The sequence below is a fragment of the Peromyscus maniculatus genome, chromosome 1 (genome assembly GCF_049852395.1).
Source record: "Peromyscus maniculatus bairdii isolate BWxNUB_F1_BW_parent chromosome 1, HU_Pman_BW_mat_3.1, whole genome shotgun sequence".
Classification (NCBI taxonomy): domain Eukaryota; kingdom Metazoa; phylum Chordata; class Mammalia; order Rodentia; family Cricetidae; genus Peromyscus; species Peromyscus maniculatus.
Window position 1 is genome coordinate 67384354 of NC_134852.1, and position 25397 is coordinate 67409750.

General features: G+C 39.5%; 1 protein-coding gene across 8 annotated transcripts in view; it reads right to left on the reverse strand.

Moving 5' to 3' along the window:
• Nucleotides 1-25397, reverse strand: part of Gabra5 (gamma-aminobutyric acid type A receptor subunit alpha5) — a 98350-nt gene that overhangs the window by 16268 nt on the left and 56685 nt on the right. For all 8 annotated transcript variants that reach the window (XM_042277161.2, XM_006993448.4, XM_006993447.3 and 5 more), the window contains 2 exons: nt 5133-5276; nt 1566-1718 (listed from right to left, as the gene is read on the reverse strand). In XM_042277161.2, the coding sequence (XP_042133095.1) occupies nt 1566-1718; nt 5133-5276 (297 nt within the window). The remainder of the gene's footprint in view (nt 1-1565; nt 1719-5132; nt 5277-25397) is intronic.

Consider the following 25397-nt stretch of genomic DNA (forward strand, 5'->3'; position numbering starts at 1 on the left):
CTAGTCAGCATTGGGAATCTGTTGAGGACAGGTTCTGGGACCACCTCAGATTCCCAAACCCATAAACACTTGAGTCTCATATAAAATAGCACAGCCTCTGCATAGAACCCTCAGACAGTCTCTTATATGTAATGACCCATATCTAGGTGTCTTATAATACCTTATATGATGTGATCATCAAATAAAGCATCTGTATACTATATTTTTAGGAAATATAGCAAGAAAAACAGTTTGTACATGTTTAGTACAGATGTGATGGCATTGCAAATATTTTCCACCTGTGGTTGGCTGAATCTGAGAATGCAGCACTTGCAATTACAGATGGCTGGAAGTGTGTTTCCATACTACCATATGGAGAATGTAATAGTGTACATATAATGGAATGAGTGTATTTTGTGGAAGATCTTAGACTTAGACTGGGGTGCATACTTCAAAGGGAACCACATGAAAAAATCACAAATACCTGATTTCGAAAATACTACTGTGTCCAGCCTAGGAGTGTAGTTTGATGGTAAACTACATTCCTACCGTTCATAAGAATCTGGATTTGATCTCCAGTGGAAGGAAGGTAGGAATAAAAAAAAGAGGAGGGAGGGATGCTTATAATCTCACATCTTCAAAGGGTCTTCTAATGATGAAAGGTCTTTAAAATGGAAATAATTATTAAGCAGAACAAATCTTATTCCTCAAACTCATGTTCAAAGAGAAATCCTATTTTTTAATTTTAAAAATTTAACTACTTGTTCAATTTATTTCCCAAGTCACAGTGGATAGGCCCTAATAGAAATATGATAACTATACTAGCTAGCTTCCCATTACAGTCACAAAATACCTCAGATATTTAACTTAAAAAGAAGAAATGTTTTGGGGGTCTTAGGTCATGGTCAGTTGGTTCTGTTGATTTGAAGTCTGAGGTAGAATAGCAGTCATGGCAGGAGCATGGAAAAGAACAAAGTGTCTCACTTTGTGGTGACCAAGAAGCAAAGAGACCCACAGTCCTCTTCAAGGCCATAACCCTAATGGTCTGACTTACATGAGACTCCATCACCTAAAGTTCCAGCTCCTCCAAATAGTGCCAAGATAGGGAAATGATAAAGCAATTGCACCAGCATCTTAAAACTGAACACCTGGCTTCCAGAACAGGCACAGAGTGTTCTACAAAACAGATGTTTAAAGAATTGAGAACAACGTGGTGCAGTGCAGCACATCCTAAGCTCTTGAGACATAACCTCACTTAAAAAAAATCCTGTTGCAAAAGAAGAGCTTAGCCAGCTGCCACCCCACATAGCCTCTGCTCTCCCTTTCCTCCTCCTAGCTCAATATAAGACCCCCTAGTCCCTAAGAGAGGTGCTCTAACTAATTGCATGGCGTAAGCCATTCTCAGGTTTTCTTGAATAAACCTGTCTGCCCTGATGAGCCCATTCCCATCTCCCAGTTTCTTTTCTGCAATGCTACCTAATAAGGATCATGCCTTTAATACACAGTTCAAATGTAGCCATGGCATTAGTTATTGTTTAGACCAATCACAAGATACCAGTGTGAAGGCCTGACTTGGAGGTACTCACCAAAAACTGTCCTAGCTGGGACAGATTCTCGATTTAGCCAAAAGGACACCTGGGATAAGATGACTGTCATGATGCAGGGAAGGTAGGTCTGGATGACAAAGTACCCAATCTTCCTCTTCAGGTGGAAATGTGCAGTCATGATTGTGTATTCACCTGCAGATACACAAATCATGGAGATCAGTTCTCCTCCCAGGGCCAGGGTTACTGAACCTCCCCAGAGGAGTTCACAATGCTCCCTTCCTCTGCCTTTAATCAAACTAGTGTTTATTTGGGTTATTTGTTTAGGTAGCTGGTAGCAGAGGGTGCCTGAGCTTTTTTAATTTCATTTTTGTTGTTTGCTTAATAATTTTTTGAGAACTTCATACAAGATCACTGCCTCATTTCTGACCCCTTCTTCCCATGTCCTCATCCGAAATTCATGATATCTTCTTTAATTATTATTGTTACAGTATGAACATATATGTACATGCAAATATGTATATACAACTTACTGTGTCTGTTTAGCATTGCATGTTTGTGTGTGTGTGTGTGTGTGTGTGTGTGTGTGTGTGTGTGTGTGTGTGTGTGTGTGTGTCCAGGACTGACCAATGGGACTGGACAACCTATACAGGAGCTCACCCCTGGAGGAAACTGGCTCTCCCTCTCTCAGCACCCATTGACCACCTGGAGCTCTTCATCTAGGGATGGGAATTTCCCTGTCCATTTTGTTATGTCAATTGGTGTCATCATATGCTGATCTTATTCAGGCGATCAATGCTGTTGAAAGTTCATCTGTGCAACATCTTTGTCATATGCAGAACACACTTTCATATCAGAGTAGATGTCCAGGACTTCTGGGTCTTACGATTTTTCTGCTTCCTCTTCCATGATTGTCCCTGAGTGTGGGGGTTGCTTTGGAGATGTGTCATTTGGGATTGGGCACCATGCAAGCTGCCTGGTTTTGTTTGTTTATTCTTCTCTCAAACAATACATCCCGGCCACCACCTCCATTCCTCCCAGTCTCCCATACACATACATCTCCTCTCACCCCCAGATCCACTGTTTCTCCATTTCCTTCAGAAAAGAGCAGGCCTTCCAGGGATATCAATGGAACATGGCATAACAAGATACAATAAGACTAGGCACAAACCCTCATATCAAGGATGAATAAATCAACTAAGCAGGGCTCGTAGGGGCTCACAGAGGCTAAAGTGGCAATCATGGAACCTGCATGGGTCTGGGCTAGGTCGCTTGAATACATGCTGTGATTTTTTTAGCATGGGATTTTTCTAGGACTTGCTGCCTGGCTTTCTTAAAGGTCATTTCATAAGCAAATCTTGTGAACCCCAGCCTCTGAAGGGCCCTTGCTGGTACACGCATTTTAGGAGAAAATCAGATTTATGTGTTTCATTAATCCCCCGTCAATCTGTGTCATGCTCCCTGCCCCCACCCCCTCACCACTTTGCAGGTTATAGCAATCAGGATCTGAGGATTTAGCCTTTGCAGATAGAAATCAGGCATCCAGAGCCCTGCTGGGGATGAACAGATCCTCCTTATTTTCCAGCTGTGGAGCTCCAGGGAGACAGGACTGCTACTGTCTGCCAAGGCCTGGTGCTTTCCCAGCCCAGGTAGAGAGGGAGAAACAGCCACACAGGCAGGCCACAGATCTGGGAAGCTCATCCTGTCTGTTATCCTGCAAAGAGACTGTCCTTTGTTGTTCTAAACTGGATTTCCTGGGCAATGTCCCATTGCCTTCTCTGGATTTGCTTGGCTGTGTGGGAGGCAAGTGGGGATCTTCCATTTTTTGCTGAGAATGATGCCGTCCTAATGGTTAACTGGTAAGGAGCTGAGGTGGGAGGGCCATGGGTCTATATGTGAAGTGAGGTTTTCTGGACAAGTGTGTGTGTCTCCCTAGAGATGGGAGGGATGCTTTGAGAAGTACAGGCTGTGATATGGTCTGGAGATTTCATCAATGAGTAGTACAAAGCTTGGGGGCTGGGCTGCTGAATTACTATGATCATGGAAGCATAGTCTTAGGTTTCTGGTGCAAATTCCAGTTGTGGGCTTGCCTATAAAGGGGGAATAGACAGGGCATTGGCATGTTGGAGGCTTCTTAAACCAAAACCTGTAGCTTAGCAAGGCTGCTACAGATGCCCCCAAGACATGTGTTTATGATGTCACAGGTCAGAGAGAGGTAAAAAAAAAAAAAACCTTCTTACAGAAAAAGAGACAAAGTTCTAAGCAATGCCTGCACATGCTGGTGCTTTTCCAATAGCCTGCAGCTGAGAGCAGATGAGAGGTCAGGCAGGCTTTCAAGCAGAAGACAGAAAGAGGGATAGAGATAAAGGTGGGTAAATGTCTAGTAACAGGGTCTAGTTCCTTTGAAATGATCAAATTTTGTTTCTCCATAACACTTGAAGACAAGAAATGCCATTCAAAATACAGTAGGATGTGAAATTACTATCCTTTCAATTCTTCTTGTCTTTATTTTTGAGTTAATAGTAACAAAACTGGAAAATGCTTTCAAAATCATGTCTTTGTAGAATACAGGTTGGTACAGAGCTGCTGCTATGAAATGTTAAGGAACTGTATGAAAGTGTTTCCAAAGGCAGCACCCTGTGTCAGCACCCCAAATTCTGCTACATACCTTTCTTTTCATTTCTATAAAACCAGATGTGAAATTCTACTTCCTTTAACTGTGGCATGGTACTGCCCTCTCAGGCTCTCTTTATCACTCAGGGATGCCTAGTGCTATGGGCTGTTGGTGGGTAGGACCCTGCCCTGGCAGGTGCATGTGATATAAAGAAGAGCATGCCTGTGGTGTTGTATCCTGCCAGCTGCTTGACTGTGAACAAACAGTAAGCTAATTAAAGGCATCTCTGAAGCTCAGACCACATTTCACAACCATGGCTTGGTCCATCCCTTAAGACTTTTTCTCTTCTGTTATATGAGGAAACAGGTTGCATCCCTTATTTGCCAATACCACAACCCGGTGATAGATTAGGCCATGCCGGTCCTCAGCCAGGGGAAGTGTTGCCATAGAACTTCAAGGTTGTGCAGGTCAAGTGCATGGTGTTCCTTTGGCCAAGCTAGACTGCCCTACAGGGACAAATTGGTGTGTGTGTGTGTGTGTGTGTGTGTGTGTGTGTGTGTGTGTGTGTGTGATTAACTGCATCTGTCTCCTTGTTACCACCTTAGCCACTCGTTGTCTACTGCTAGTTTAGTTTCCCAGATTCAACCACAGGGAAATCTGAGAAGTTCAGAGAAGGAAATCGGAACAGCCAGTAGGAGGCATCCCCCTCTTTGCAGAGACTACCTTGTTTCTTAGGAATGGGGAAAGATATTATGTAAGTGGATCACTGGGCCTCCAGACAGGACCCTTATGTACAGCACAGATGCCACATGCACCACAAATCAATGGCCTCTCCATTCCCAGATCACTGCAGCTGGTGCCCCTTTGTCAAGCTTCAAGAGGGTCTACAGGAGTCAGAGTAGTTACATGGGCTCTGTAATCCTGCAGAGTAGGACATGGAGCCATGGAAGGTGTGATGCTCCTTAGCCCCAGGCAACAAGTCAAGCATCTCATACCTGTGCTGGTGCTGATGTTCTCAGTGCCTACTGTCTGCCCCATGAGGTGGTACTGGTTGAGCCGGGAGCCATCTTCTGCCACAACCACAGACTTGGTGGAACCATTGGTCCAAACATAGACGACTTCAGAATTAGGGTAAGCATCTGTAGGGAAAGGGAAAGAAAGTTGATAAGTTCAGAGTGGTTTCCACTGGGGGAAATACAAAGATGCAGACAGAAGAGAGATGGTGTTGAGAATCAAACTCCAGGGCTTAGAAAGCATGTAGGGTGGTACACCTGCATCATGTGGATAAGACCCTTACTGCTACAAAAGACCTGATGCTCCAAATATGCCACAGATTAAGCCAATTCTCATGTCTTTTCTCTTTCCACCTACCAAAGAATAGGGTCAGCTCTGGAATAAGTGCCTGCCATCTCAGCAGATCTGTGACCTTGACAGGTCACCTATTTTGTGCTGTAGTTTCCTCATCTGTGGGATGGGGTGATGACAGGACCTACACCTGAGATTTAGATGGCTGCCTGACTTACACAGTGACACTTAGCCGTAGCACACCAATCTTATTCCTACTGCAAACCTTCCCTGTGCACTGGCCACACTGTCTAGGGCAGATGACTGGTAGGGCAGACAGCAGCTCTGTCCAGGGGCGTGTCTGCCGACTTGTTACATGGCGAAAGATACTATGCAGATGAAATGAAATCAATGGGACGGAAATCCAGAGGTTATCTCAGACTATCATTATGGCTGAGGGTCAGTCCAGTCAAAAACAGTTTTCTTAACCAGGACCCAGGAGTAGATTTGCAAACGAAGAATGGACTGGACTGGCCATTGGCTCTGAAGCTGGTAGAAGTGACCACAACACCAAAAAGGAGGAAATTAGCCCTATGTGGCAGTTGGTAAGGAGACAAGGGCCTTTACCACAGCCACATGGATCCGAACTCTGCCCCACCTCAAAAACTTGCAGGCCTATTCAGAATGTCCAGAGAAAAAAATGCAGCCCTTCCAGCACCATGATTCAGGCCTTGTGAGACAGAGGAGACAGACAAATCTACCAAGTCCCGTGGGCTTCTGGTTATAGAACTCTGGGGCAACACAAGTGTTATTTTAATCTGTAGAGTTGGTGATAGCTTGTCACATCAGCAGCACTAGAAAATTAGGACAGACTGGGTGGAAAGCAAACCCAAGTACCTCCCTCAAGAGATTCATGCTCTGAGGAAATAAAGAGCTGTGACAGGAAGAGGATGCAAGTGTGAGAAGTGGCAGGAAGTGCTGGGAAGGCATTTCCTCTGAAAGAAAAGCAGAGGCATGTCAGAGAATGAGACTTAAGGCTTCATTTAGGGGATCTAAGGGATGTTCAGGAGTGGCTCTGTGTCCCTTGGGATAAAGGAGGCTGCAAGCACCAAGGTCCTGAAACAGGAGCAATCCATTGGTGCCTAAAACAAGCTAGGACTATAATGAAGAGGGCAGGGTAAGAAAATAGAGCCTTGAGGACACTGCAAGGCATTGAACATTTTATCTAAGCCAGGTAGACCCTAGAGAAAGGTTTAAAGCAAATATGTGACCTACTCCAATGTAGGCAATATCAAGATCTGCCAGCCTGAGTGAGACAACAGAAAACAGTAGAGAAAGGACAGAGAAGAACATTCCACATTAAAATCATCTTGTTCAGCAGTGGGAGGAAGAAGAGAAATGTTGGGTGCATTTTTAAAATGCTAACTGAATCAATGTGGTGTGTGTGTGTGTGTGTGTGTGTGTGTGTGTGTGTGTGTGTGTGTGTGTGTGTTTGTGTGTGGAAGAATGCAGTTGTTTCTACTGAGCAGAAAATAGGGGTTCAGGGGTCCTGGGTTCTGGTGAAAGAGCACCAGAGCCTCCATTCTGGGACAGAGAATGGGGAAGAGATGATCTGCTAAGGGTGCTAAGAAGAAAAGGGTGCCTAAGTCTAGAGTCCCAGATATATGGCAATGGTGTGCCCAGAACACAGCTGTGAGAGTATTACCATCAACCCCAGGCACTGCAGGGTCTAGAATCTGAGGAGTTGAGCCATCAACAACAGCAAGGAGCTACCACACTGGAAGGGGAACAAGTGGCTGATGGTAGCTGAGGGGTGCTCAGAGACACAGCCATGCAGGAGCTGTTCCACTGAAACATGTGCGTCTAAGCTGTCCCTCAGCCCTGCACTTAAGCCAGCATGTCTGCCCCAGAGCCCAAGCCAAAAACTTCCACAGATGTCCCATGTGGGTAGTAAGCAAGATGCCACACCTTCAGAGCAAGGTTTGGTGCCCCAACTCCCAAGGTTAAACACATCTGTGTCCCATTGCAGGAGGTAAGTCAGCAGTGCCTCAGGAGCTGGGGAGGAGCTACAGAGATGAGCTACACGGAGAGCCTCCCAGAACCCAGGCCAACCCACCCCTCCAAAAGTGCCTATAAGCAGCTGTTCTTGGGTCTCACAGGCAAAGCCATCTGCTTTGCTTCTAGGAGAAGCTCAGCAGAGAGAAGCCAGAATTGTCTAGTGACTGACTTACTGCAAAATACCAAATCTTCATAAAACCCTATTACAACCCTGACTCTTCTTCTTTGTTCAAATAATTAGCCACAGTTGTGAAAAAAAGGTGTATATAGCAAATACAAGGAACCCACTCATGAATACCGTCCTTCTTGCCAAAGTAGTATTCTAAATTTTATGTTCTCTAGTTTCATATTCTGGACTTGTATTAGTTTTTCACATTGCCTATTTTTTCTGCAATGTTCTATTGTTTGATAATTTCATGCGTGCATGCATATAATGTGTTTTGTTCAAATACTCTCTTATTTCCTTCCAATTTCATCCCTATCCATCCTCACCCTATTTCTCTCTCAAACTCAGGTTTTCATTCTTCTCTCTCTCTCTCTCTCTCTCTCTCTCTCTCTCTCTCTCTCTCTCTCTCTCTCTCTCTCTCTCTCTCTCTCTAGCACACTGAGTCCACTGAGTCCTGCCAATATGTGCATGGGTGAGGAACAGTCTACTGGATCATAGTAAGCCTCTCAGAGTCAACACCGTAAAGAAAACTGATTCTCCCCCCTAACTCCAGTTGCCAGTAATTCCTCAACTAGGGGTAGGACTTTGAACCTTCCCTGACCTTGCTGGGATTGGCTGGCATGGGTTTTGCAGATCTGCTTGCAGTCACAGTCCCCATGAGCTCATGTTTGCAAGGACACATTCATGTCACAGCACTCATCCCACTACCGCTGATTTACCAAATCATTAAATCTTTCCACTCTTCTTTCATGATGATTCCTGAGTCTTGGGAGGAGGAGCTATGAAAATGTCTCATTTAGGTTCAAGCATTCCAGAGTCTTTTAAATCTGTTCACACTGAACAATTGTGCATGTCTGCATTAACGACTATTTTCTGTAGACAGAAGCTTCTCTGATAGGGAGTGGAAGATGTGCTAATCTATGGGTACAAAGATTAGTATTTACAGGGCAGTTTATTACTATGTCCATTTAGCAGAATAATAGGATCACAATATCCCCATAGGACCTATGACCTAACTGGCCATGGGTTTTAGTTCAGTTAACATTACCAAGTATGAATTCTTACAGAAAAAACTCATAAATCTAGTCAGAAATATATTTGGATGCCCTTGACACTACTTTACCAGTGGGCATTTCTTGTCCAGTCAATAGTTATTGTAGCTTGTGGAGTTCACATCTGCGTTAGACAGTTGAGTACTTTTCTCCAACAGTAGTGTGCACAGCACCTTCCAGCGCTGTGAAAGGTTGGAGGATGAAGCTTCCGGGAATTTACTAGCTTGATTTCTCCATGTCCTATGACTCAAGTATGTGGTATCTTCAGAAATAGGTCATACATCAAGTTTTAGAAGTTACCCAAGAGCAAAGATAATAGCCAGTAATGTTTAGGTGGTCTATTGGATCCCACTGAATAACAGCTCAAAGAGAGATAAGCCATACCTGCCCTGGGCTAGTTGTTTGATAGCCTATAGTGTCTAGGGAGGCACTGTCCCCACTGCATAGGGTAAATTCATTTAAACTTTAAATATATGTATATGTATATATCATCAGAAGATTCTACAGCAATAGCCTCCCACATGCCATTTCAAACCTCTTTAGTATTAGCTATCCTTCCCCATACTCCCTCCCCTAACCTGACCTACCATCTTCTACCATACCTACCCCTTTCTGATCCATTATTCCCCTTCATACTTCCTGTTTTCTAACAGCTATCACTTGAAATTCTGGCCCCATAGTCCCTTTCTAGTTTTCTGGCTTCTATTGGCACTTCAATTTAAACATATTCATCTAAAGAGTAGAAGCTAGGGTCTATAGATGAAAGAACCTTAGTTGGTGTCATCCTTGTGGATTCTTGGAGATTTTCATAGCACCAGGTTTCTTCCTAATCCCCTAATGGTTCCCTCTACCAAGATATCTCTTTCATTGCTCTCCCTCTCTGTCCCTCCCTCCACTCGGCCATCTCAGTCTCTGTTAATTTGTATTTTCAGGTCTGTGTTACTTTATTACCTGAAAATTTCAGGACTGAATTTTTCTGTGCAATATTCTATTGTGTGTGTGTGTGTATATATATATATATATATATATATATATATATATATATATATATATATATATATATATATATATATACAAATACCATGTTTCTATTATCCATTTATCTTTGATGGACATCTAGGCTGTTTCCATTCCCTCATTATTGTGAGCAAGCCGCAAAGAATATGGGTGAGCAGGAATCTCTGTAGTAGGACAGAGTCCTTTGGGTATATATGGAAGAAGGGTACAGCTGGATCATATGATAGATCTATTTCAGGCTTTTTGAGTAACCTCCATATTGATTTCCATGGTGGCAGTATCAGATTGCATTTCCACTAACAGTGAATAACTGTTCAACATTTTCCATACCCATGCCAGCGTTTGTTGTAATTTTTTTCTTGCCCATTTTAATTGATAAGAAATATCTTACCCATTTCTAAGGAGGGATGAGATATAGTGTTATGTCACTGGGTACCATGTTATTGGATGTTCCTTTAGCAGAATAGTAATTGTAGGCTTTCACCTAGACCTATCTAGTCTCTGGCTTTTGACCACTTTAGGAGTGTCAGGAGTAACCAATAGCCTGCCTTAGCAGTATGATGTTTGGGTATTTCCATGGGAATCCATGGCCAATGACTCAACAAAATGTAACCCATTTTAGAAGGTTTTTCTTGGTGGCATAAGATGTCTTATGGGACATCATCTACCCTAATATTTAGAGACTCCATTTTGATTCTTTCATTTATTCATATATTTTAAGAAGTTTATATAGTAATAAGTATCCATGATTTTAGTGTTAGTTTCACCTCCACATATTCTTTCTTTTGCACTGTTTTCCCATACTTCTCTCCATTTTACCCTCCTATTCTAATTTCCCCTTTATCTTTCCATATTCCATAATAACACATTCTATTTTCCCTTCCTTGGTAGATCAATCCTCCATCTATTTTCTTACTAGGAAACTAATCTCTATGGTTATTAAAAATATAACACACACACATCCAAGGCTTAAAAGCTAACATTCACATATAAGAGAAAATTATATATGTATATTATATATAATATAATGTATATCTTCATTTATATCTGGGTTACCACACTCAGGATGATTTAGGCTAGCTCCATCCATTTACCTGAAAAATTCCATAATTTATTTTTCTTTATAGTTGAATAATATTCTATTGTGTAAATGCACTACATTTTCATTACCCATTCAGTTGTTGAGAGAAATCTAGGCTGTTTCCAATTTTTGTCTATTATGAATATAGCAACAATGAATGTGAATAAGCAAGAATCTCTGTAGTAGGCTATAGAGTCCTTTGGGTATATGTTTAAGAGTGGTATATTTGAATCTTGAAGTAGATCTATTTCCAGTTTCCTAAGGAACCATTACACTGATTTTTATAGAAGCAAAACTTTGCATTCCCATCCCCAGTGGTTGAATGTTCTCCTTTCGCCACATTCTCATTATGAGAATGTCATTTGTTTTATTGATCTTGGCCATTCTGACAGGTGTGACATGAAATCTGAAAGTAGTTTTACTTTGCATTTCCCTGATGGCTAAGGACATTGAGCATTTCTTTAAGCGTTTCTCAGACATTTCTCTTTCATTGTTTAAGAAGTCTCTGCTTACTGCTATATACCATTTTAAATTGGCTGTTTGTTTTCTTGATGTTCATTTTTTAGTGTTTTATTCTTTCATATACTATCAGATGTGTAATTTGCAAAAGCCTTTTCCAATTCTGTAGGCTGTCACTTTGTCTGAATGATGGTGTCTTTTACCACACAAGTTTCCAGCTTCATGAGGTTCTGTTTACTATTTGTTGGTTTTAATGTCTGTGCTATCAATGTGCTATTCAGAAAATCCTTTTCTATGTCAATGACTACAATCCTGTTTTCCAATTTCTCTTTTATCAGATTCGGGGTTTCTGGTCTTATGTTGAGGTCCATTGATCCATATAGAGTCGATTTTTGTACAGGATCATAATATGGATCTATTTGTGTTCTTCTACATGTAGACATCCAGTTTGAACAGTACCATTTGCTGAAGATGTCTTTTTCTCTAGTGCATATTTCTGGTTCCTTTGTCAAAATTCAGGTGTCCATAGACTTGTGGACTTATGTCTTGGTCTTCAATTTGATTCCATTGATCAATATGTATGTTTTATGCCAAAACCATGATACTTTCATTACTATAGCTCTGAAGTACAACTTGAAATCTGGGATGCTGATAATTCTAGAAGTTTTTTTATTATTCAGGATTACATTAGACATCCTGTTGTTTGTTTGTTTGTCTGTGTGTGTGTTTCCATATGCAGTTGATAATTAATTTTTTCCATTTCTATGAAGAATTTTGTTGGGATATTGCATCAAATCTATAGTTTCCTTTTGGTATGATGGTCATTTGCACACTGATCTATGACCAAGGGAGATCTTTCCACCTCGTGGTGTCATTTTCCATTTCTTCCTTCAGTGTCTTAAGATTTTTATTATAGAAATCTTCTACTTGCTTATTTAGAGTTATCACAAGATATTTTAAATTGTTGAGGTCACTGTGATAGGTACTGCTTCCTTGACTTCTTTCTCAGTCTGTTTGTCATAATAGAAAGGCTACTGATTTTCTGTGTGTTAATTTTGCAACATGCTACTTTGCTAAAAATTTTTATTAGCTATAGAAGTTTCCTAGTGAAGTTTTTAGGTTGTTTTATGTATAAAATCATATCATCTGTCAACAAATATACTTTGACGACTTCATTTCCTAGTTGAGTACCCTTGATTTCTTTCAGTTTTCTTATTATTTTATCTAAGGCTTTAAATGATGCATTGAATAGTTATGGAAAGAGTGGGCAACCTTGTCTTGTTCATGATTTTAGTAGTAATCCTTTTTTAACTCATTTTATTTAGGTTGATATTGGTTGTAGGCTTGCTGTATATTACCTTTATTACATGGAAGCATGTCCTGTGAATTCCTAGTTTCTTCAAGATTTTTATCATGAAGGGATGTTGGATTCTGTCAAAGTCCTTTTTCTGCATCCAATTGAGATGATCCTATGATTTTTGTCTTTTAGTCTGTTTCTATGGTGAATTACGCATATTAGTTTATGTATTTTGAGTCATCACTGGATCTTTGGAATGAGGCCAAATTGACTGTGGTGGACAATATTTTTGATGTGTTCTTAGATTCAGTTTGCCAGTATTTTACTCATAATTTTCACATCTATATTCTATTGGCATATTGTTGTTGTTTGCTTGGTCTTTGTGTTGTATTGGGATCAGAGGTATAGCAGCCTCATAAAAAGTATCAGACAGTGTTTCTTCAGTTTCTGTTTTGCCAGATATTTGAAGAGTACTGGCATTAATTTGTTTTTGAAAATCCAGTAGAATTCTGTACTGATTCTATCTGGCCCTAGGCATTTTTTTTTTGGTTGGGAAACTTTTAATTGGTGATTCTCTTTCATTAGGGTTTATATGTCTGTTTAAATTACTTATTTGATTTAATTTCCATAGGTTTTATATATATAAAGAAATTCACTCATTACTTTTAGGTTTTCCATTTTGGTGGTGTCTTTATGATTCTCTGAATTTCCTCCACTTCTGTTGTAATGTCACCCTTCTCATCTCTCATTAATTTGGATCTTCTCTCTTAATATTTTAGTTAATCTGCCTATAGGTTTGACAATCTTGTTAATTTTCTCAAAGAATCAACACATTGTTTCATTGATACTTGTTTTTGTTGTTTGTTTTTTATTTCATTGATTTCAGGCATGAATTTGATCATTTCTTGCTGTCTATTCCTTTTGAGCATTATTTCTTCCCATTATTCTAGATATTCTTTCATGTGTGCTACTAAGTTACTAATTTGAAACCTTGCCACTTTTTTTTTTCTTGTGCGGACATTTAATGCTATGAACTTGTCTCTTAGAACTGCTTTTATTGTATCCCATAAGTTTTAATATATTGCATTTTCATTTCCATTCAGTTCTAAAGATTTTTAAGTTTATGTCTGGATTTATTTCTTGACCCATTATTCATTCAGAACTGAGTTGTTCAGGTTCCATTGGTTTGGAAGGATTTTTTATTGTTTCTGTTGCTGATTTCCAGTTTTAATCCAAAGTGGTCTGATCGAATGCATGGTATTATTTCAATTTTTGTATGTCTGTTGAGATTTGCTTTGTGTCCAAGCATGTGGTTAATTTTGGAGAACATTTAATGACCCTCTGAGAAGAAACTGTATTCTTTAGTGTTTGGTGAAATGTTTTGTAGATGTTTTCTAGATCCATTTGATTTATGATGTAATTGAATTCCAACATTTCTTCATTTAGTTTTGTCTGGATGATCTGTGTATTGGGGAGAATTGGGTATTGAAGTCACCAATCACCCACTATCACTGTGTGATACTCAATTTATGATTTTAGCTATGGTAATTTTTCTTTTATGAACTTTGGTGCCCTTGTGTTTGGTCTATAAATGTTTAGAATTGCAATATGCTCTAGATAGATTTTTTTTTTGTTGGTGAGCAGGTAGTGTCCTACCTTTTCTGATTACTTTTGGTTTGAGATCTTTTTTTGTCAGATATTAAAATGACTATACCTGCTTGTTATTTGCATCTGCTTTTCCCCATTCTTTTACCTTGAGAGATGCCTATCCTTGGTGTTAAAGTAAGCTTCTTGGATGCAGCAGAAAGATGGATACTTCTTTCTTATCCAATTTGTTAGTCTATGTTTTTTAATTGGATAATTGAGACTATTAATATTGACAGATATCAGTAAGCAATGTTTATTGATTCCTGTTAATTTTGTTATGGTGTGGATTTTTTTCCCATTTTTGATTAACTGATCTTCAATAATTTATTTCTTGTGTCTTCTTGGATGTAGAGAATCTCATCAGAGTGAAGTTTTTCATCTATAGAAATGTACTGATAGATAGAAATTGCTTAAATTTTGTTTTATAAAGGAATGTTTTTCCTTCTCTGAAAATTATGATTGATCATTTTGTTGGGTATAGTAGTCTTTTGGAGTTAGCAGAACATCTGGATAGGCCCTTCTGGCTTTCAGAGTCTCCATTGAGAAATCAAATATTATTCTTATGGGCCTGCCTTTAGACACAACTTGGTCTTTTCCCCTTGCAATTTTTAATATTCTTTCTTTGTTCTTTACATTTAGTGTTGGAATAATGATTTGTTATGGGGAATTTCATTTCTGGTCTTATTTCATTTCTGGTTACTGGCATTATGCATGCTTCTTGTACCTTAATAAGCACCCCTTTCATTTTTTTCTATGACTATTCACAATATTTTCTGTACCTTTTTGTCTGGGTCTCATCTCCTTCCTCTTTCCCTGCCATTTGAAGGTTTGATCTTTTCATAATGTCCATTTCCTGGATGTTTTGGGCCTGAATGTTTTTCATATTTAAATTTTTGACTGATCTTTCCATTTCTTCTATCTTGTATTTATCACCCAAGCTTCTCTCCTTCTACATCTTGTACACTACTTTTGATTCTTGCCTCTGAGGTTTTATATTTGACATCCTCAATTTTTCATTTCAAGTTTTGTTTCTGTTTGAATTTTTCATTAGTGATTTTATTCATGTCTTGATGTTTTCATTAGCTCATTCAACTCTTTGTGTTTTCATTGAGTTCACTAAGAGATTTATTCATACCCTCATTAAAATCCTTGACTATATTCATAATTGTTATTTTGAAGTCCTTATCTTGTGCTTCAGCAATATTGTATTTCTCAGAATCTACTGTAATAGGGCTACTAGTTTCAGGTGGAGACACTATTGTCTTAACTGTTCATGCTTTTGTTTTTGCTCTGGGATCTAGGCATCTGGAACTATGATGTTTGAGATATTTCTTGGTATTGATATCTGGTCTTATTTTGGTTGGGTGAATGCCCATTCTTTGCCATTTCAGGATGATAGGCAAATGTGTAGGCTGTGGGGGTCCCTGATAGAGAGTGCTTCTGTGGGTCAGCTAGTGAGGAAAGAAATGGAGATGGGGTAAGAGAAAAGGCTACAAGTAGAATGAATCAAGCAGAATATCAGGTCTCAAGGATCAAATGGAGCCTCTAGACCAAATAAGAAAAGAATATAACAATTTTTCTAAATACAAGAAATATGGGGTATCTTAAAAAAAAACCCTCTTTGAATTATAGGCATAGATGAACGAAAAGAATCTCAAGCCAATGGCATAGGCCAGATCTTCAACAAGACCAAAGAAGAAACTATCCAAACTAAGGAAAGAACCCCCACATAAATATAAGAATCATGCAGAACACTAAATAGACAAAACCTGAAAGAAAAGTACCACAACATGTCATAGTTAAAACAGTAAGACATAACAAAGAAAGTATATTGAAATCTGCAAGAGAAAAAAAACTCACATAAAGGTAAACCAACCAGAAAAATCAGCTCAGTGGGAGCTTTAGAACACAAGAAAAGCCCTGAGCAATGTATTCCAAGTCCTAAAAGACAATGACAGTGAACCTAAAATAATATACCCAGGAAAACTATCTGACATTTTTGAAGGGGAAAGAAAAAAATTCCATGGCATAAACAGCCTAAAAAAATGTATCCCGAACAAATCAAACCTAAGGAAAATTCAGGAGCATTATTTCAGGATGAAGAAAGGAATGAGCATAGCAGAGAGACTGTTGAAAGAATTAAGAAACCATAATTATTAAAACACAAAATAACAATGACAACAAAATAACAAATAGCACCAAAAATCAACAGTATGATGACCCTAATTAATATTTACAAATTTCAATAATAACTTTAAATATCAATGGGCTTAATTCTCCAATCAAAAGACATAGGCTGGCTGAATGGATCAGAAAGCAAAATCCTTCTATCTTCTGTCTCCAAGAAACATATCTTAGTTTTAAAGATAGGCATTGCCTTAGAGTAAAAGAATAAACAAAATCCTCCAGTCAAATGGAACCAGGAAGCAAGCAGATGTTTTTCTTTTTGTATCTGGCAAAATAGACTTCAAATTAAAACTAAACAGAAGAGACAAAATAGTACATTTAATTCTAATTAAGGTACAGTTAACCACGAAGATATTACTATCCTAAATATATATGCACCAAACTCAGGGGTGACCCAATTTCATAAAAAAATCTACTACTTGATTTAAAGTCACAGATTAATATCAATCCAATAATATTCCACTTTTTCCAATAGGCAGGCCATCTGGACAAAACATAAAGAAGGAAGCATCAGAATGTATTGACATCATACATCAAAGGCACTTAACAGATATCTACGGAATATTATATCCAAATTTAAACACCAAAGAATCACAGTCTACTCATCAGCACATGGAAGCTTTTCTAAAATAGAACATATCCAGGGACACAAAACACACATTTACAAATTAAAAAGGTTGAACTCACTCCTTGTATCCTATTTGAGCACAATGCAGTAAAAACTTTAAGATGACAGCCAAACCAAACCAACCAATAAACAAAACCTTCTAGTACATACACAAATTCATGGAAATTAAACACTCATTGTAACAGGGCCCCAGACCTTAGTAGACCCCAAGACCTTAGCACAACTAACTCTATGGTGGAAGTACCTACCAGGCTGGAAAACTCAGCAGTTGACAGCACCATCTGCTAAAACTAAAACAAAGACCTAATCCATCAAAATTCATAGTTATGGGAAAGTCTCTAAATGTATTAACTTTGCTTTTTTGGTTTCTGTAGTTCTGCTTCTGGCTAACTGTCTTTGTTTTTCATTACTAAATAATGAATGGGTCAAAGAAAAAAAACAAGAAATAAAGAAAAAACTTCCTGGAACTAAATGAAAATAAAACCACAAAACAACACATCAAAACCTTTGCTGCACATTAAAGACAGTTTTTTGAGGGAAATTTATACCTCTAAATTTCTACATTAAAAAAATCAGAAAAAGCACAAATAAATGTATAAATGATAAAACTTAAAATGTTGGGAAAGCAAGAACAAACCAAATTCAAACCCAGTCAATGGCAAGAAATAATAAAATTCAGAGAATAAATCAAGGAAATAGAAACAAAGAAAACAGTAACAAGAATCAATAAATCTAAGAGTTGGTTCTTTGAAAAGATCAACAATATTGACAGATGCTTGGCCCAACTAACCAGAAGAGAGGACCTAAATCAACAGAATCAGAAACAAACAGGGAAACATTACAACAGACACCAAAGAAAATTTGAATATTATAAGGGAATATTTAAAAAATCTGTACTCCATGAAGGCCAAAAAAAAAAAAAAACCCAAAAGAAATGGATGAACTTCTAAATTCAGCCAAATTACCAAAATTACACCAGGAGGTCATCAACAACAAACACATAACAAATGAGGTGTTGAAATAGTAATAAAATCCTTTCAGCTAAAAAATAAGTCCCCAACCAGATGGATTTTCAGCAGCATTCTACAAATATCCAACGATCTACAGACAGTCCTTCTTAAATTATTCAAAAATACAGAAATATAAGGAGCATGGCCAAACTCCTTCAATGAAGTTAGTATCACACAAATACCCAAATCAGATAAAGACACAACAAAAAAGAAAACCACAGGCCACAATGAACATAGACTCAAGTACACTCAGTAAAATACATGCAAACAGAATATAAGCATGTATCAAAAAGATAATACACCATGATCATGTTAGCTTTCTCCTGAAATGCAGTGAAGGTTCAACATTTTGATATATTGTGTTTTCATTTCCATTAATTCTAGTAAATGTTCTATTTCTTCAGTGACCATTCATCATTAAGTAGTCTGTTGTTCATCCTCAATGACTGTGCATACTTTCTGTTTTCTATTGCTCTTGCTATCTAATTTTGTTTCAGTGTGCTCAGCAATGATATAATGAGACAATATAATTTTCCTGCATTTGTTGAGAGATACTTTGTGTCACAATATGTGGTTTATCTTAGAGAAGGTTCCCTGAGCTTCTGATCATGTGTACTCTCTTGTTTGGAAGGACTGTTTTGTAGATATCTGTTAGGTCCATTTCTTCCATGACGTCAGTTTGTTCTATTATTTATGTTAAAAGTTACCTACTATTAAAGTGTTGGGTTGATCCATTGCTTTTTTGTCTAATGTCATTTACTTTATGACTCTGGATGCACTAGAGCTTAACACACATATGTTTTTGATTATAATGTCCTCTTGATGTCTTGTTCCCTTGATCAGTATGAAGTATCCGTCTTGATCTCTCTGATTAGTTTTTGTTTGAAGTCTGTTTTTTCAGCTATTATAACAGCAACTTCTGGTTGTTTCCTGGTTCCATTTGGTTGGAATAACTTTTCCCATTCTTTCACTTTAAAGTAACTTCTCTTCTTGGTGATGAGGTGTGTTTCCTAGAGGCAGCAAAATGATGGATATCATTTTCATCCAGTCAGTTAGTCTGTGACTTTTGACTGGGGAGTTGAGATAACAACTGTTCAAAGTTATTTTTGAGAGATTTGCATTGATTCTGGTCATTGTATTGGTTTTATGGTGTCTGTTGTATTAGTCTCCCTTTGTTTAACCAGTGTCCTAACATTGTCATTTTTTCACTGTCAACTCTTGAATATGCTTATTTATTTTCTTCAGTCCCAGGGGTTCCTTCCAGTATCTTCTGTGCAACCAGCTTACCCTGCTTTTATCATGGAAAGTTTTCTAGGGTTTTGCTGTGTAAAGAAACCTGGGCTGATATGTGTGGTGTTTCACAACTTGTATTACACTGGCCCAAGCCTTGCTGGCTTTTAAAGTCTCTGTTGAAAAATTGGCTGCTATTCTGACAAATCTGTACACACAAATGCAGGTCTGTGAAACTCAGACACAGATCTGAACAAAGCAGTCTGGCTGGACTCTGGTCAAAGGAGGGCAACAAGGGAATATCCTTTGGGCAGGGAGCAATCCTCTGCTTCTTGCTGTTTCTAGGCTGGCTCTGATTGGTGGTGCTTGCTTGTCCCATCACCTCTTCTGCATTTCCTCCTTGTTGCACTGGCCTACAGGCAGAGACTCTGCAGCTGGCCTCCAACTGGGGTAGCACTTACATGGGGGAGCTATGCTGTTAAGAGACCCTCTCACGGAGGACTAGGTGTTCTACCCTTGCCCTGAGCCAGGAGAAGTAACACAGTTCTACATTTACTGAGAGATGTGACTACATGGGAAACACGAATCTGAAAGCTCACAAAGCTCAGAATTTGGGGCACTAGGATACTGCGACAAGAGAACAGTTCAGGGAGTTAGGAACACACCAAGCATGTCTGTGAGTTTCTGCAGTGCCCCCAGCTGGAAATCACGTTGACAATCAGCACATCAATCACAAACATGTAGTAAAGAAAACTTTGCAAAAAGATAAATGTCTATCAATATAGCATCTCTCATCCTAGTGAGCCAGCATCCCTATTTGAGATCCATCAGACAGCAATGGTCCAGCGGGCAGTGAATGACTCACTGCCTCAGCTAAGAGGTAAGAGAATGATAAGCAGGAGGGTGAACTGGTCAAGTGTCTCACTGTTGCCATCTGAGCTGCAGATCAGTGTCATGGATGGCAGCACAGGAAGGTATTCAAGGCCTTGCAAGATGCTTTGAGTATGATTAGAGAATCAGTGATACTCCTCTCCATTCTTCTGGGCCTCAGTCAAACCACACATGGAGAAAAAGAAAAGAACTGCTACCTAGCCTGTAGAAAGAATGCTCTCTTAAGGAGAGGGGCAAGGAGGCCAGGAGGCCAGGAGGCCAGGCCACCAATGGATGGGAAAGTTGTGTGTGCAATGTTCTGTTCATCATAGACCAACCTAACAGAGCTGCTTCTGGTCACATCTAATCTCTCAGGAAAAACTGTTTTCCAAGTTACCTGGTATTTATACCATGCTGCAGTCATTTAAAAATGACCATCCTTTATCCTACACATTTGAGTTTTCCTTCCTGATCACTATTATTTCAGAACGCTATCATTTCTGGCTGCCTTCTATCTTTCTCATGGCAATCCCTTCCTCTTTTTTCACCCCCATGAACCGCCTTGTCAATATACTCTTTCTTGGCTCAATGGATGTCACCAACTCTGCTACCACTGTGCACTTCCTATTCATGGCCCTTCCTGTTGGAGCTGTGGTACTATACTTCATTTTCTCAAATGAGCCTTCACTTGTTTTTAAGTGTACTTATAGCATTTTGACTAGGTATGCATTAGACACGGAGTCAGTCAGGTAGTTTGTCATTTTTTACAAAAATGCTATTTTTTTTTTGCAATGTGGAAATATATATATATGATCCTTTCTCTCTGTTTCTAGGAGAATGACATTTCCAGAGTGAGATCACATAGCCTCTGTCTTTCTATTATTGGCTTATTTCACGGCAGCTTTCTCGTGTTCTTTGGCCTCCACTGGTACTCTGCCCTCCTTCCCATTGGCCTCTCTTTTCTATGGGTTCTACCGGGTTCACTTCAAAACATGATGTCAATTGGGAAATAGCTTTAGCATCTGTGAACCCCAGTGGTTTCTTCTAATTGCAAAAAGTCCAGTTACCAATGTGCGTCCATAATCAGGTCCTCCAGGAAAGTGTGTGGTCTTGGTTCTAATTGTCTCACTGCACTCGGTAGAGTGCTGAGAGCTTGCCATGTCTAGTGGCTGCCCAGTCTTCCAAAACTCATACTGGACTAGCATCCTGGGGAGACAGGTTATTAGGTCTTGAATATTCTATGTGATAGAGTCCTCAAGATAGGATCTGTACCCTGATAAAACAGCTACAAAGAGATTTCTTGTTCCTTCTACTCCTTGAAGTATAGCAAAAACACAGGCTTGGATGAAGAGGAAGCAAGCCCTTCCCAGATAACATTCTGATGGCAACTGGACCTTCGCCTTCCCAGTCTCCACAGTTGTGAGGAATGAATGTCTTAATATTTTCGCAAACATTAAAAATATAAATGTTGTTAGTGAACAGTGTGACTAATGACAATCTAACAGCCCAAACAGATTCAGGCCACACAAAGCATCTTTTAAGCAGTGTTTTAGTCTCCTAGAAATTGTTTCCCTTATTTTTTTGCTATGTCCTCATAGGGCAGAAAGGATAAGAGCTCTCCCTGGTGCTCTTTATTAAAGAAACTAATCCTCCTCCTCAAGGCTCTGTCCTCACGATATAATAATCCCCTCCCAAAGGCCCCCCTAACACTATCCTTGATAAATTGGGAATTAGGTTTCCAAACATGAATGGGAGGAAGCATAATCATTCAGACCACAATGAAAGTCAAAATTAACTAGTGTGTCAGCATGATTACTTAACAAATCTGAACTTGACACACACATGTTAAGACTTCGGTATGTTTCTAGACCTCATGTATTTGGCTTTCTGAAATTGTGGAGCCACTCGGTCCTGCAAATCTTGAATACAAGAGCAGGGTCAGGAATCCATACTTGGGATGCACTAAAAGCTCATAGCATGAGATGTGTAGCCCATTCCTTCGTGAAAGGAGCTTCTAGTTGTAAGTTTGTAACTCTCCAGTTCTTATCTCATAATTTAAGCTGATACTTAATGCACCATTCTAAGAAGACAATGAACAAAAGTATAAGGACCTTTCTTCCTGTTTTTCAAATAGTCTGGATTAGAACATGGCAGATGGGAGCCATGCCATTATCCCTAAGTAACTTCCTTACAGTCTAGCAAGCCTTCTCTATAAACTAGGACTAATCTCAACACTGACAGGAGAGGCAGCACTGATTGGTGGCTGGCTCCCTTCTGCTCTACACAAACCAGAGAAACCTGAGCATGTGGCTCTGCAGAAGAGAGACACACATTTGCATTCTTTTGTCTCCTAATAGCAAAGAACTGTTGAATTGGGTAATTTAAACTCATTATGCTTGCACATTTAGCTTCTGCGTGTTCACATGCATAAGTAGTATAAGTGAACAAGTTGGCTAAGCATCTATTCTTTTTTAGCAAATCTAAAAGATAAAGGACAAATAAAAACACATTTAATTGAATAGCATTTCTTCTCTTAAAATAAATGTGTTCTGAATGCAAAGCTTATGAGCTGAGAAAAGGTAAGTTTTCTGTAATTTTGTAGCTCTCAGTCAATTGTATATAAACACGTTATGTGATGGTTTGCATAATGCAGTGGTGATAATATCAGATAATGTCAGTAAATAATCAACACTATAATCAAATCAAATTCATCTTCACAATATCAAGAATATTAAAGGGCACTGACAAGGCAATCTCCAATGTCTATTGAGGTCAGGAATTGCCCCTGCTCACTTTGCCCTATGTGCAATGTTCATGTTATTTACTCTCCTGATGCAGGGTGAGAAGGCTCCATTAGGCATGTATGCATCTGTGAGTGTGGGAAGTGATTTCCCTGCCGTTGGTTGCCTGACAAGTATGAAATAATTTTAGTGATGAAAAAAATTAGGCTGTCAAATACTTTTCTTTATCCAAAATTGCCTTTGAGTAGTCTGCCCTGCACGTCATTGCCATTAAATCTGGGATCACAGTGGCCTGAATTCATCTAGCCAGTGACTAGAGCAGTCTCTCAGTGTGGCAAAAATAGTCTTTGTTTTGTTTTTGGTCAAATCAAAGCATAATCTTCATATATAAAGAGCAGTATAAATTTAAACTACAGTTAATGGTCTTCTAGAGATATGACCAATTACTGTTCCTTCAGGCATGGGACTCAGTAGTCTCAGATGACCTACCTGGGGAACTTCAGACTCAATGGCACCTCATAATAAACACTGGTGTTCACCGCCACTGGCAAGTGATTCTGAGAAATACTGGTGACAGCTCTTTATGTCATGCCTCCAAAGAAATGGACACCATAATTGCAATGTAGCACTTGACGGTAAAAGCTTACAAAAAGATGAATGATTTCCTTCCACCCAATGTTTCATTTATCATACATACTTATCTCCCTTAACCAGGCCTCCTTTTGGAAGCGTAGGGTAATCCATAATGAAACCCTTTGGGTCAGAAAGATTCACTTCCAGGAATGGCAGAGAGCAGAGATCAGGCAACCATAACCACGATTATTGTCTGGACTCCTGTAAGAAATCACTCTTAGGGCACTGGAGGGGGACCCTGCACTGGAAATACTGAGAGGAGCTGACACTGGAAGGAGGCTGTAAGTCAATGCTGCAAGGCAGTCCAGGCAGAATTCCTTTGTCCTGCTGAAGAGTCTGTGCCATCAGAGCAGCCCAGCTGGAAGAGTCCCAGACAAAAGCTGGAAATGTGATGTACATAGATGCACACAGACACCCCCAGACCTCCACCTCACCAAGACTCTGAAGCCAGGAAAGGCTTAGATTGAAGCCTGAGCCCTGCCAAGTAACTACATATAAATATATGTATGTATGTGTATATGTGTGTGTGTGTGTAATTTAAAAATAGAACATATATTCTTTCAATATAAAGGAAAAATATAATATTTACATATATAACTATCATAGATATCATATTTATATTGTAGTATAATATATGTTCAGTCTAGATTTCACAGCGTCTGCAACGTAACTAAGAGCGCACATTCAGTCCTTTCTATGTTCTTCCCCAGGGACAGGTTTCTGTTTCATCTTACATTAAGTGCTGTGAACTGGAGGAATTAGGAAACCTACAGGGAGCTGAGAGCAAAGAGGGAGTTGCTGGGCCTGTGAGCACAAGTACTGCAGCTTGGGCTGGTGGCAGTCATAGCCATAGCGGCTGTAGCTGCTCCCGAAAACTCAACTCAGTTCGAGAAGGTAAACACAACCACAAATACACACACACACACACACACACACACACACACACACACATACACACACACACACACACACACACACACACACATACACACACACACACACACACACACACACACACACATACACACACACACACACACACACACACACACACACACACACACACACACTCAAAGAAGAATCTGGAAACTGGGTGAGGTAGGCCCCAGGCTCACCATGCTGACTCCTCTGGGGCTACACAGAGGACTAATTAAGCATCAGTGGGAAGTGAAAAGTCAGGCTTGATGAAGCTCACAGCTGGCCAGCACGATCCGTTCCCCACTCATCAGAAGACTGAAGAGGAGAAGAGTCTAAATATCAAAAATTGGCTTCTCCTGCAGAGTGAAAGAGCTGGGTGGAGACGCCAATGATCCGACTTTTTTTTTTGGAGGTCTGCCTGAGGAGCAGACTTGATCTTCCTTGTCTCCGAGTCCTAAGAGAACCAAGCATACACATGACACATTGGAGTTGCTTAAAGCAAAGCAGGTGGCTTAGACCAGCACCAAGCTTGATGAGGCTCGGAGAGTCTGGCTAGAAGAAGTGGTGAACATGGCAATGTCAGCAAGACTGGTGGATAGTTACAGTAAGATCTTCTACGTCATCGAAAGGCCCATGCATTAAAGGCTTGGTCCCTGGGATGCTGCATTGGGAAGGTGCTTAAGTGAAGTACTTAAGTCACGGAGGGTAGGTCCTTGAAAGAAATTGTGGAATCCACATATCTCCTTTTCTCTTCACTCTCTGTCTTATAATGTGAGTGGTTTTTCTGCCATGCATTACAGTAGGACATGCCATCTTGCTACAGACCCAGGGAAAACAAACGGTCACACTACAACCTTGAAAATGCAATCCAAAATATACTTTTTTGTGTGTGTTTATAAGTTGGTTATGTCAAATATTTTGTTATAATGACAGAAAGCTAACTAATAATAAAAAACTGGTGGTTTGTGTAAGGTATTCACCA